General features: G+C 41.7%; 1 protein-coding gene across 1 annotated transcript in view; it reads right to left on the reverse strand.

Moving 5' to 3' along the window:
- The window catches only part of LRP6 (LDL receptor related protein 6), a 63,996-nt gene that overhangs the window by 40,889 nt on the left and 9,841 nt on the right, over positions 1 to 13,266 (reverse strand). The window contains exons 2-5 of the mRNA XM_081330695.1: positions 12,120 to 12,513; positions 9,660 to 9,857; positions 1,739 to 1,935; positions 356 to 487 (exon numbers count right to left, since the gene is read on the reverse strand). Coding sequence (XP_081186821.1) covers positions 356 to 487; positions 1,739 to 1,935; positions 9,660 to 9,857; positions 12,120 to 12,513 — 921 coding nt within the window. The remainder of the gene's footprint in view (positions 1 to 355; positions 488 to 1,738; positions 1,936 to 9,659; positions 9,858 to 12,119; positions 12,514 to 13,266) is intronic.

Consider the following 13,266-nt stretch of genomic DNA (forward strand, 5'->3'; position numbering starts at 1 on the left):
CAACTCCCAGAATTCCTCAGTTCTAGTCCTGCTTTAGTCATGAAAGCCCACTAGGTGACCTTGGGCTAGTCACTCTCTCTCAGCCCAACCCACCTCACAAGGTTGTTGTTGTTGTGGGGAAAATAGGGAGAAAAAGGTGCATTAGGTGCGTTTGCTATCTTAAGATTGGTTTTTCCCCCCACTTTTATAAAAGAAACAATAAAGGCAGGATATAAATACATTAAATAAATACTAAATCTTCCAGATGGAATACTTGGTGGCATGTGTATGGTGATGCATGCGTTCACAACCATCACCTTAAGATTTCTGACACACACACCCGTCCCCTTAGTGCTTAGGCCCAGCTGAAACTTACCCTCTTTGCAAGTCTTCTTATTCTCCAGGAGTTTCACACCTGTGGGACAGGCACACCGATAAAAGGGCTTGATGGGGGACATCAGACATAGATGGGAACAGCCACCGTTATTATTCCTGCAGGGGTTTGGAGCTGTCAAAAAACAACAACACAGAACAGTCTCCATTAGCAGTAAACCTGCCAGGTCAAGAGGGGGAAAGTGTGAAAGATAGAATGAACATGTGTGTCCAACACGCTCCGAAGCAGCTCAAGGCAGACCACATCCCACGTAGTATATGAACTGCAGGGGTGGGTATTTACGAATAGTGGAATTGTACATGGAAAACCTATTGGACAGCCCTATTTAAACAGTGTAGAACAGTGTAGTCCAGGGGTCTGCAACCTTGACAACTTTTAAGACTTGTGGACCTCAGCTCCCAGGATTCCTCAGCCAGCTTTGTCATGGTTGAGGACCCCATGACGTAATCCAGGAAAAAAATTGCTCCCTCTGGCTTTCTATAATTATAGGCTGGAGCAGAGAGAGAAGATGCCTTCAGAAAGAGAGAGAAAAAAAGTTCTTTCAGGAAGGACTCAACAGTCAGTAGCGCTCCTTGGAAAGAGAGAACCTCTTGTGCATTTGTGGACAGGCCAGAGGTAAACTTTTTAAGTCCTACCTGCAATTTTCAAATATTCCAACAAGCAGGGAGAGACTTATAGGGTCCTACTTCTTTACAGGCTGCTTAAAAAACCCTCTTCTCTGCCTCAATTTCAATACAGGGGGCCCTTGGCTTATGGTCACAACTGGGACCAGTATTTCAGTTGCTAAGCAAGGTGGTTTAGGAAATCGTGCCTGGCTTTACAAGCTTTTTTTGTTTTTGTTTTGCCACAGCTGTGAACCAAATCACTGCAGTGGTTTGGTGAATTAAGACCATTAAGCAAATCTGACTTTGCCCACCGACTTGCCAGAGGATGCCCAGAGTCGTTTGCTAGGAGATGCGCAGCAAACAAATTCAATCCATCAATCAATCAAATAAAGTGGCAAAAGGTGATCACGTGACCCCAGGATACCGCAACCGTCATAAATACATGCTGGTTGCTAAGCGCCTGAACTGTGATTGCGCGACTGTGCTGCGACAGTCCTAATTGCAAGGATGCATTGTAGGTCACTTTGTATCAGCTATCTTGTAACTTAAACGGTCACTAAATCAATGGTTGTAAATTGAGTACACAATATTTAAGCCTTTCAATGCATCATTTTAAAAGTGATTATACCTGAGTCAGGTATAAGCACGATGGCAGTGCCTACACCCTAGGTGGAAACTGTACGTGTGGCAGTCTGAAAAACCTGCAAAACGAATGAGAATTTCCACCTGGGCCGTTCTGGGAACAGCACGAGGGACTCACCACTGGGCTGCCGCTGCTGGCTAAAGACGTGGATGTCCATGGGAGAAAAGATGTTGGCGTGAATTTCACGGAGGTTCTGTCCGGTGTATTTGTTGCAGGCCAGGATGGAGCGAGTGGTCCAATCCGTCCAATACAGCGTGTCGCCAAATAACGTCAGAGCAAACGGATGCGGCAGGGACCCTTTGATCACCGCTTGCCTGGAAATAAGCAAAAGGTGTATTGCACCATAAACCATCTGCGTGGATCTAGACAAGGCCAGCAGTTTAAGATCCTCTTCTGGCCTTCCCTGGCCACCTTCTTGAAAATGGGACGGAACTGCGAAATTTGCAACCTGTGTCTTTTCTCTCTTGAAACAGCCAAGAGGTTGGAATGCGTTCCTTTTAATTCATTTTCAGGTAGAATATTAGCCCCGGAATGAACTCAAAAGAATTCACGAGTCAGATGGAACGTTTCACGTTTAAGTCTTCAAAGTTTTGTTTAATGTAATATGCACAGTAGCAAAGGAGAAACGGATTGGTGTACAAGTAGACACGGTAATTCTTTTAACGGGGCCAGAGAGGGCATCTGTAGGTTTGCAATGCCACAAGACTGCAGAACCTAATTAGGGACGAACTTTTTCCCACCACCATATAAATTAATTCCCACAAGCATCCTGCATGTGCCACGGGAGGGTTTCCAGGAATGAGTTAAAAAAACAGACTTCTAGACTGCTCAAAAGCAAGCTCCATTCAGCAATCTGTTTGCATTAAAGCAGTTATTGACTAACAACCGCAGTGGGGATTGCTAAACAAGGCTGTTGCTAAGTGAGATGCACCCACTTTTATGGTCTTGTCTGCCATGGTTGTTAAACAAATTAGCGGAGCAGAAAGCAGAATGAATAGAATATAACTGCAGTTGTTAAATGAATCAGGTTGTCATTAAGCATATCCAGTTCCCCCCCCCCCCAATTCATTCTGTTTGTCAGACGCCAGCTGAGAAGATTGCAAATTGCAATCACATGACCTCAAGACACTGCAAGTGTCATAACTACACACTTCCCAAGTGCATGAATTTTGGTCACATGAATACGGGGATGCTGCAATATTCGTGTGAGAACCAGTCTTAAGCCACTGTTTTCAATGCCACTGTAACCTTGAAAGGTGGCTAAACAAATCACTGTAAGCCGAAATCAAAACAAACCACTGTGCATACAGAAAAGATGGCGGCCGTTGGAACAGTCACACTCAAGTCCTAGAAAGAAATCACGCTGTGTGGGATGTTGTGTTTTAAAAGGGAAAATAATTATCAACATTTAGAAATGAGATTCTGATCGTGATCATTTAATAGATTTCAATAAAATATCCAAGTTTTCACCCAGTCAAACTCTTTCTCTCTTCCATGTTAGGAACAGCACAATTGAATGGATGCTTATTTGCAAATAAACCTTGAATCGGATTTAAGTCTGTGCAACAATGTGCCTGAAATTATTGTTATTTTAGACACATTTTAATGCTAAGAACCTGCTACATTCTTCTATTTATAAGCCAGCTGTGTTTTAATACTAACAGAAAAACATGAACTAATCCTAAACATACCTGATATAACCAGCTGTTAATCTTAAATGCTCTATTAGAGTTAGGAACATAGAATACTTTTAAAACTTGCTGATTATTTAAATTGTGTTTAGCATTACATTGTATTGGAGTTTTGAAAATCACATGTTATTTTAAAACCTATAAACCTCTACTATTGCTGTATCTCCAAATAGAAGTTGCTTTAATTTTTCCCTTCTCAAACACTAATTTGTTCTAATCAGAACTACACGAGTGCAAATATTCAGCAAGAGTCCAGCACTGGATGGTGAGCCGCTCCTAAAATTTTATTCTGTTCTCCGACACACAGTACAGAGAATGTAAAAAACACTCATCCCATTGGGAAGAACGTTTCCCCGGAGACTTCATATAAAGAGAATTTAATTTCCACCAGGAGTACATTAACAATTCATTAGAGCTGTTCCTGCAAGGTAAAATGAGAATTGATTTTTCTTTAGCAGGCAAACACAAGCCCTGCATTTCAGTCCTTTTGGAATTCAGTGTTGTCAAACAGCTATTTGAAAAATGCCCTTGTTCGCTCTGAGAAAAAGAAAACCTTGGCAAAACGAACCCAGGTCCTAAGTTCATATACTTCTCTTTCAGTCAGTGTTCTGATATTTCTCTTCTCTTTGCTGCACATCATTACTGTTGAATGATGGCACCATTGCGGTAAATAAGTAAGTAGCTTCCATCTCAGGGTCTGGATGCTGTACGAGTTATCTGTGGGGAAGAACCGTCTCCGATTCAATCCTAGCGGCTGTCTAGATGTTACAGCCATCTAGAACCCTTGATGTCCCATCTCTGGCTTTGGATGGAATAGCAACAGCACTTAAGATTTACTTTCTGCTCCACAGTGCTTTACGGCACTCTCTGGGTGTTACAATATTAGCATCTCGCCCCCAACAATCTGCCTCCTCATTTTACCGACCCTGGAAGGATGGAAGGCTGAGTTAACCTCAAGCCCCGTCGGGATTGAATTCCAGACTGTGGGCAGTTAGCCTGCAGTACTGCATTCTAACCACCAGGGTGCACTTCCCCGTCCGAGAGCGGTGTTCGATCTGGGCGCATTCCTGGACTTACAGCTCCTGCTTAATGAGCCGGTTGCAGCTGTGGCCAGGAAAACCTTTGCACGACTGTCTGGTGCACCAGTCGCATTCTTTCCTGGATCAGAAGCTCTATAGATAGGCAAGTCACTCCTATCGTATGTCACTTGAAGACTCAACTACCGCAATGTGATCTGCATGGGGCTTCCCTTTAAGACCACTGAGCAGCTTTAACTGATCCAAAATGAAGCAGTGCGGGCAATAATTAGCATGCCTTAGTATGCCCATGTAATATCACTGCTTCGCAAGTTGAACTGGTTGTTAATATGCTTCTGGATGCAATTCAAGATGCTGGCAATTGACCTATATGGAGTTCTAAATTGCCTAAGGCCTGGTTACCTGAGGGATCACCTATCTCCTGTAATATCAGCCAAGCTGCTTTGATCCAGCAGAGTTGGGTCACTCCAGATCCCTTCCATAAAGCAATGTCACCTATTGGGAGAGCCTAGAAGCACGTCTTCTCTGTCACGTTGCCTGCCCTCTGGAATGAGATTTCCCCCATGTGGCTACTGCCCTACTGCCTCAAAGACTTGGCTGTTCTCCCAAGCCTTGGGGTAGGGTGGTGGACTGAATTAAATTAATCCATGCATTCATGCACAGACGCCAGACGCTCCATAGTCTGAACTTTTAAGTCATTGTACAATTTTCCACAAAGCCAGGAAATGAAAAGAACCATTAAAAGACAATGCTATTTTGCTGAACAATTAAATGCAAGCAAGTATTCCAGGGGAGACCTCACAAAATCAGTCACAACTGCCCAACCAGTTGCATCCTATGCAGAAACTGAGTTATAAGTAAAATATAGTATCGTGCATTTTGGGATTATAAAGCTAATAAAAGATCTGGGATTTATTTGCAAATAATATTTCAGGAACAAAGGGGGCTTTCCTTTCTTTGTTTCTTGATCCTCTCAAGTCCCCTCTGCTTTCCTCCCCAAGCTGTTCCTCAAAATTCTGCAATTTGTGCACCAACGTTTGCATCACACTGCCTCTCGCATGTGGCAAAATCTAGATGGCCTTATTTGAGCAGCACCCTGCTTAGTCACTACAGGGAGTCCTCAATTTAGGACCACAATTGAGCCTAAGAATTTATGTTGCTAAGTAAAATGTTTGTTAAGTGAGTTTAGCATCGTTTTACGACCTTTCATGTCACAGCTGCTAAGTGAGTCAATGCAGTTGTTAAGTTAGTAACACTGTTGTTAGGCGAATCTGGCTTCCCCCTTGAGTTTGCCTGTCAGAAGCTCGCAAAAAGGGGATCACGTGACACACACACACACCCCCGGGACACGGTGATCGTCACGAAAATGAACCCCAGTTGCCAAGCATCTGAAGTTTGGTCATGTGACCAAGGGGGTGATGCAATATGAGAGCCATTAGTCACTTTTTTCAATGCTGTTGTAACTTTGAATGGTCACTAAATGAACTGGGTATGTCGAGGTCAGAACTTGGATCCAGGTCTGCAGAGACATTGCCAGAAACAGGCAGGAATTGTTACAGCTGGAACATTTTGTTAAAGTCCAGAGAATCGTGGCTCAGGAGATGCGAAGGAGGCGCATCACAATCAGACTCCCACAATTCTCTTATTAGAGCTAACTGAAATAGTTTCAATCCTCCCAGGCTGCTGACTTCTTGGTCTGGGTGACCGAGAAAGGATCCCTCCGTGCACTGTAGGATTGTTAGCTGGACGGGGAACTCAAAAGCAACACTCTGAAAGAAAACAATAGCCATTCGTCCGTGTTACGCTGAACTGCGTGTAATTGCTCTAGGGAGAACGTAGCAGCAAACTACCCGGTGGCCTATGTCTTAGAAAACTACAAATACCCTAACCGGTGTTGGAAATGGTTTTCTCATCTTTCTGATCCTTCCTCAAAGATCGTTTTCAGAGGATGGCAAAAGAAGGATCTCAGGTTTAGTTCTTGTACACTAGTGATCTCAGGGATCTGATGGAGGGGTCCTTTTCTACATCCCAAGAAACGGAACAAGACCTTGTGTCAGTTAACATGCACATAAAAGTCTACGGGACAGTTCACCAATATGCCATCAATATGCGGATGACACTTCTCTTTCTTTGGTTGATGCCTGGTCAGCAATGGGCTGGATTAGGGTTCACAAATAGTCAGGCACAAGCAACCAGACCCACGCGTGTAGAATTCAAGCTTGCTGCTTTATTATATTCTGCCTGTTATACGGGAATGTCACCAGACTGCCAGCCTCAGCCTGGGAACAGATCCCTCTAAGGACTGTAGGCTTGTTAGCTAGACTGGGAACTCAAAAACAACATTCTGGATCTCTGTGCAAGGACTCAAGGCTAATTCTGCCTGCGCTTGACGCCTCCCCCAACAAAAATTGAGACTTAGTTCAGATAAGGCAGAATTGATCCCAATCAGAAAGAAAGTGTTCTTTGGAAACAGATTTCAACCTCTTTGGGATGTAGTGGTGGTAGCACCTTGGAAAAATCAGCGGCTCTGGGTGCTGTGGAATATAATCAACACATAAAATGTATAAAATTTACATTAACATATAAAAATTAAGATTAACATTTTAAAATTATAAGGTTCAGAGGCTGGGGAAACTTGTGGATTCAGCTTTGCACCTGGATGCTTAGGTGGTGGCTCAGATTAAGCTAGTGCAACAATTCTTTCTGTTCCCAATGAGGTCCAACTAGTCCCACCAACTTGGCCACAGAGGCAATGACTCAATTAAATCCAAATTAACATGCCGTGTATGAGGCAACCACACTGAAAAACAATCTTGGGAAAGTGCAACTGACTTAGAATGCAAGAACTAGGAAGCTGGAATTGCACACAAGCAGAATTGTATTATAAGGTTATAAGTGGAATTTTCCTCCAACGGGATTTTCCCATGTATTTTACCAGGAAACATAGATAGGACAGGCTAGAAAAGTCAGTGCCCTCCTAACCATACCCAAGCACTCCGAATTTGTTGGCGATGTCCATTTTGCTCTATGAGTTCATGGTGACCTAACCCTAACCCTAACAGATAGTTTGTGGACATTATTCCAAGTTTGGTGAAACTTCAGAGCTTAAACAGTTTGGGACGGTTTAGGAACTGCATCATCTTGTGTCAACACAATTTTGTCTTAAGAGGATGAAGAGGCTCTTTCCTCTGTCCCAAACATAAAAGGCACCATTGCTGAATACAAAACAATCAAAGCAAAGTGAAGGGACAACGATCTATACATGTGATAAACAGCAAAATTCACAAGAGTGACTTGTAAATACTTTTTTTCTTATTCTTTCCATTTCAAATGAATAGTTTTTGAAACAATGGGGCCCACATTAGTTTCATTTTTATTCATCTTTGATCACATTTTCAATGAAGCAACTTGGGTATAGCTGCTGAATGACTAGAGTCATTATTTGCCATCCTTTTGGGTCTTACTGCGAAAATCATTGGCCAATAAGGTCAAAATGGGGGGGGGGGAGTTGAGATCAATAATAGGCGGCCTAGACACCAGCTAAAAATGATTCACGTAGTTGCAAAAATGCACAACAGCGGAGCCACAAAAGCCTTCAGGTAGACACTTCAATATATAATTATCTCTTAATATAACTACACTAAAAGATAATTCTTTACATTCAGTCTTTTACATTGAGACTGGGCAATGTTTTTAATATAGTCATGTCCTACAAAGGACTGTCTATACGTGAGATTTAGTTCTAGAGGAAAAAAGCACTTTTCCTGGCACTGAATTTAGACACTCAACGCATTAGAATACCATTACTAAAACACCCTGGGCTATGGTCCAGAGTGCCTGAAATATTTTTTCCCCTAAATTGTTATTCTGAAAACCCAGGCCACATTCATCCAGTGGTTCTTCTGAGCTCACTTAAAAAAAAAAATCAACAAACATATACAACCACAGTGAACCCAGTAAGTATATTTGGGTGACTGCAATTGACATTGAAAAAAAAAGAAAACGGATCAGCTACACAAACCAACCGAACAAAACCACAGATAGGCCAAAGACAGGGATATCCTAATTATGAGAATAAAGCTTCCCCAGCCTGCCATCTGTCATGGTTTACACACGTATTGTGTGGTCACATCCAACTAGAAGACCATGCTATGGGTAGCCCTTACTTACTCAGCTGTATGTCACTGCTCTGCCAGGGACCATCTTTTAAGCCAAACACCACTTCTTCCCTTCAGCTATAGATTCAGACTACTAACAACTGAAAATTATCCCATTCAAAGATATGCCATAGCTGTAAATGTTTTTATATTTCAGTGCACTTTAAACAAATGATTTCATAAACGTAATTTTCCCATACTTAATAATCACTATCACAATTTACCCCCAGTTGAAAGGATTCCACACAGCATGCAAAATAAGCAAAAAATATAAAAGTAATATTAAACACAGTGTTTCATTACTTTTTTTTTCTTCAAATGCCAGCTTTTGTTGGTAAAAGCTATTCTCAAAAGCAGGAATATCCCAATACTAAAATTCAACCCAAACACTGGGTATAAAATGACACCTCTCTTTTCGCATTTATCTATGCACACAAACATTTCGCAAGATAAAACCACTCTTCCAAAAAGATAGTAATGTATACCTTGCCAATCATTCTAATAGTGAGGATTCTTGAGAGAATAATCTCATTCTCATTTGATTTTACTTGAATCAACCAAATTAAGAAACTTCCTTTGGAAATTCTTAAAAAATTAGTTGTCTTTATCTTTCTTCCGTAGATAAAAATGAAATATAATTCTAAATCAAGACATCTGAAATTTAATGAAATAAAACAAAAGCAGAGAAATCATGGGCAATGATTGGCTTGTATTACGGACAGCCTAGCTTAACAACCTGTTGCTTAGCAACTATTCAAACCTACGATGGACCCTCCCTTGGTGGATTTTTTTTTGCCAATTTCTGATGTTTACTGGGTATAATGGATTCACTTAATAAGCACCTCAAGAGGTCATTAAATTGGTCACAGCCACACGGTGACCCGCTTAACGACCACGACTTAAGACCAGGAGTGGGCAACTATGGCCTCTTTACTACCTGTGGACTTCAATTCCCAGGATTCTTAGGCCAGCCATGTTGGCTCAGGAATTCTGGAAGTTGCAAGTCCATAGGTAGTAAAGACGTTAGTTGCCCATTCCGGTTTAAGATTGTAATTCACGGCTCAATTCACAGTTGTAAGTCTGAGGACTGCCTTTTCCACTTGTCTAAGATAGAAAGACAGATTTCCTTTAAATCGGCCATCTTAATTCATACCTGTGTGTCCCATCCAGATTGGATCTGTGAATGAAGTTCAGCTTGGCATCTGCCCAATACAGCTTCTGTTCCTCATAATCCAAGGTTAATCCATTTGGCCAATAAATATCTGCGCTGATGATAACTGAGCGGCTTGAACCGTCCATCCCGGCTCGTTCGATCTTTGGCATTTCTCCCCAGTCTGTCCAGTACAGGAACCTGAGATTTAAAAAAGCAAAACGGGGCTAACTCCACTCACTCCAGCAAAGAGTTTATGGGGTTATGTTTTTATAGCTGCAAAGAGTTATTTTTATTGTCTCTAAATATATCTGAGGTATATTGACTTCAACACTTTGGGGTAATTTTAACCTTTGCTTAATTTTTATTTGTTCATTTTGATCAAGCTTGGAGAACGTATTATAAACAACACTTTTGTTTTCTTTCTCTAGCTTTCAAAACATGCTTTTTCAAGCGAGGCAACCAGAATTCCATTTGGAATGTCTTTTTTTCCATGAGTTATCACTTAAAAATCAACTCTTTCGCATTTTATGCAAAATTGGAATGGAGAACAGATAACTCTTAACATTTTCCTCTCAACGGATTTCTTGAGAGGTGGCAATTTAATGTGCCAGTTAGGCATTTTTCCCCCAGAAATAACGGAGTTTGCACATATTGTTAAATTTCCGACAATGGTCAGTTCATTAATTCAGAAGCAAAGCTGACTTACAACACAGCAATGCCCACATCAATTCCTGCAAAACTGAAATGAAATTCAATGAAAGTCTTTTTCATTGTTTATGTTTACTCTCTGAGTAACATACGCCCAGGGAACCTGCTCTCAAGTAAGAGGTTTAGGTCATAATTCTGACATATGTAGTTAGCAGACTATATTATCACGATTCAACATTCAAAACTCACACCATTTATTTAAGAAAATCCATAAAATATGGTTGAATTTAATTAGCTTGACATTTCACCTGCTAGTGTCAAAGTGACAAGAAGGTGAAGACATAGGGAGAAAAAATTGAGGAGAGCTGAGAAAGTATTACTAACAAGCTGTTGGCAACACTTAAACGGCTATTTTCAAGGAAAACTTTGAATCATCTAGCTCAGAGATCTTCAAACCTGGTCCTTTTATGACTTGTGGACTTCAACTCCCAGAATTCCTCAGCCAGGAAGGGCCACGTTTGAAGACTCCTGACCTAGGTCGTACAAGGTTTTCTGATTAAAACCCATGAGGACAACAGCCAGCCTTCCCATGAAACAAAACAATGTATTTTGCATTGTTCATCTCTCACAAAAACGGAGGCACCTCTTCACAGAGTATACATAATATATCTGGTATGTTTTTTTAAAAGATGAAGAGGGTGGCAACCCCCACTCTTACAGCACACCTATGTTTTGGTCATTCTGGCAAAGAAATTCACACTCCACAGAGACAAAAGACATCCAGGGTAGATTCAAGAGGACAGGCAGTTGACACAAGTTGGTCGACTTTCTAGGTCATTCCATATACAAGGATAAACAAAAACTTGTAACACACCTGTGGACCACTTCATGACGATTTTAAGAGCCCCCCCCACCCAAGTGAGAGAAGCCAAAAGGTTCTGCCTGTTTTAGAGGGGCTGGTGTCGGTGCATTAAGCCTGTTTCCCCAATGCCAAAGGTTTTAAGGAGCATCTGAGATGCTTGAGTTCTTTGAAAGGCTTTAAGGCAGCTCCTTCTCTACTGACAAGACACGGCCAGCCGTTTCCTCCACTGCCACTGGTGGCCAAAACAAGTCTTGTGGAAATATATTTATCATTCTTACCTAGCATTCCTAAGAGAGGGACAGATACGGTCTCAAACAAAAATGGAAATTCCAGAGTTGCTCAAAACATTCCATCTTCCTCCCAACAAGGTGGTGTCACACATCCCATTCCTGTCATCTTTCCTGCTGTTAATATTTTTATACTGACTTGGATCCCACCAGGATTGTCCACAGAGCATACTCCAAAAAAAAAAAAAAATCAAGATGGCAATTGCGATGGAAGCTCTGCCTCTTCATGTGCACGATGTCCCCCTCACCCTTTAGTCTGTCTAATTGTTGCTTACCATGCTGCAGTTATTCTGATTTTTGAATCTATGCATAAAAACGCTAATGCCATTGAGCTTGAATCATTTCAACTTTTTATTCTTGGATGCTGGAAAATTAAGAACTTTTCTTAAGCATGGGTCATGAAAATAAAGTCCCCCTCCAGCCAGGCTTGTCTGAATCCCAAATGAAAAAGGACTGGCACCACCTCCTTCCAGAATGTTCCTTCAACTTCCCAGCCAAGCCTACAACCCTCCTGGAGTACAAGCAGGATTTCCTGGGAAGGCAGCCTGCATTACGGCTTAATTAACATTTCGAAACAGGGACACAGCAGAGCATCAGTGTGGATCTGCCCTCTTTGCTCTGAAGTCTCTACTGAGCTAGGAAAACTTGCTCTGACAGACCTACCCTCTTGGGGGATCCAATGCAATCGCTCTGGGTTGATCCAGTTCCTGCCAGAATAAAACTTTTCGCAAAGATCCATCCAAATTGGAAACTTCGATCCGGTTGGTTTCAGAATCCGTCCAGTACAGTTTTTCACCCAGCCAATCACAAGCTAGCCCGTCAGGTGACAAGAGCCCAGAAATGACAATGTTTTGCACACTCCCGGACTGGTTGAATTCTGTGCGCTTAATGGCCTCTTCGCTGACGTCGCTCCAGTATATCAGACCTCGGATGAAGACAAAGTCCAGCGCGGCCGCATCTTCCAAGCCACCCACCACAACTGTAGCGTTCTCGGTTACATCCGCAGCGTCCACCAGCCGTAGATCACGCCGATTTGCATAAAGCAACAGTGGAGATGCTTTGGAGAAAGGGAAACACGTTGTAGTCAAACACAGTGCAAAGCTTCCAGTCGTACAAAACACCTCTATCGTCAGTTTAATTGCTTAATCTTTCCAGCTGAACATTCATCTAAAAATACTGCAACTTAAAACCTTTCACTCTTGCACTACAAGAAGTCTGCAAATAACCCCCCAAATATGATTTAGTTCACTTGACACCAAGGATGTCCAAAGTGTCAAGGTCTAATTCATTTAACGGTGTTCTGGCTCCAGTTGTAACACAGTTTGTCTCAGTCAAGATGTACACGGAGTTTTCTGGTAGGAGATATAACCATTTTTAAAAAAGATCTTAAAACAGGATGTGACAAATTTAGAGGGAAACATCTCTCAAAAAAAGAACAATTCCATGGAGACTGAATGTGTGTGGACCTTATACTTCTACTTATTATTGTTCAGAATAACTAAATCTGCATTCGCAGAACACATTAAGAAATGGGCTATTCTCAGCAAGTGGTTTATTTAATTGTGGCCTAAAGTAGTGTGTACATCCAGAAATTTTAGTGTACAAGTGTTGGTTAATGCCATAATGTCATGTGTGAATCAGGACTTGTTCAGAATTCAATGGATAAAAAAAATGTGATGTGTGAATCTAATCTTAACCATCAGCCAATTATGGTTTTGCACTTTGAATCATTCAATGATTCTTTCTTTGCGTCACACTAGGCCAAAAGCAAGCAGATTCTGTTGTGGGTTAGCGTACAGTAATCTGAATA

The sequence above is a fragment of the Vipera berus genome (genome assembly GCF_964194415.1).
Source record: "Vipera berus genome assembly, chromosome: 6".
Lineage (NCBI taxonomy): Eukaryota > Metazoa > Chordata > Lepidosauria > Squamata > Viperidae > Vipera > Vipera berus.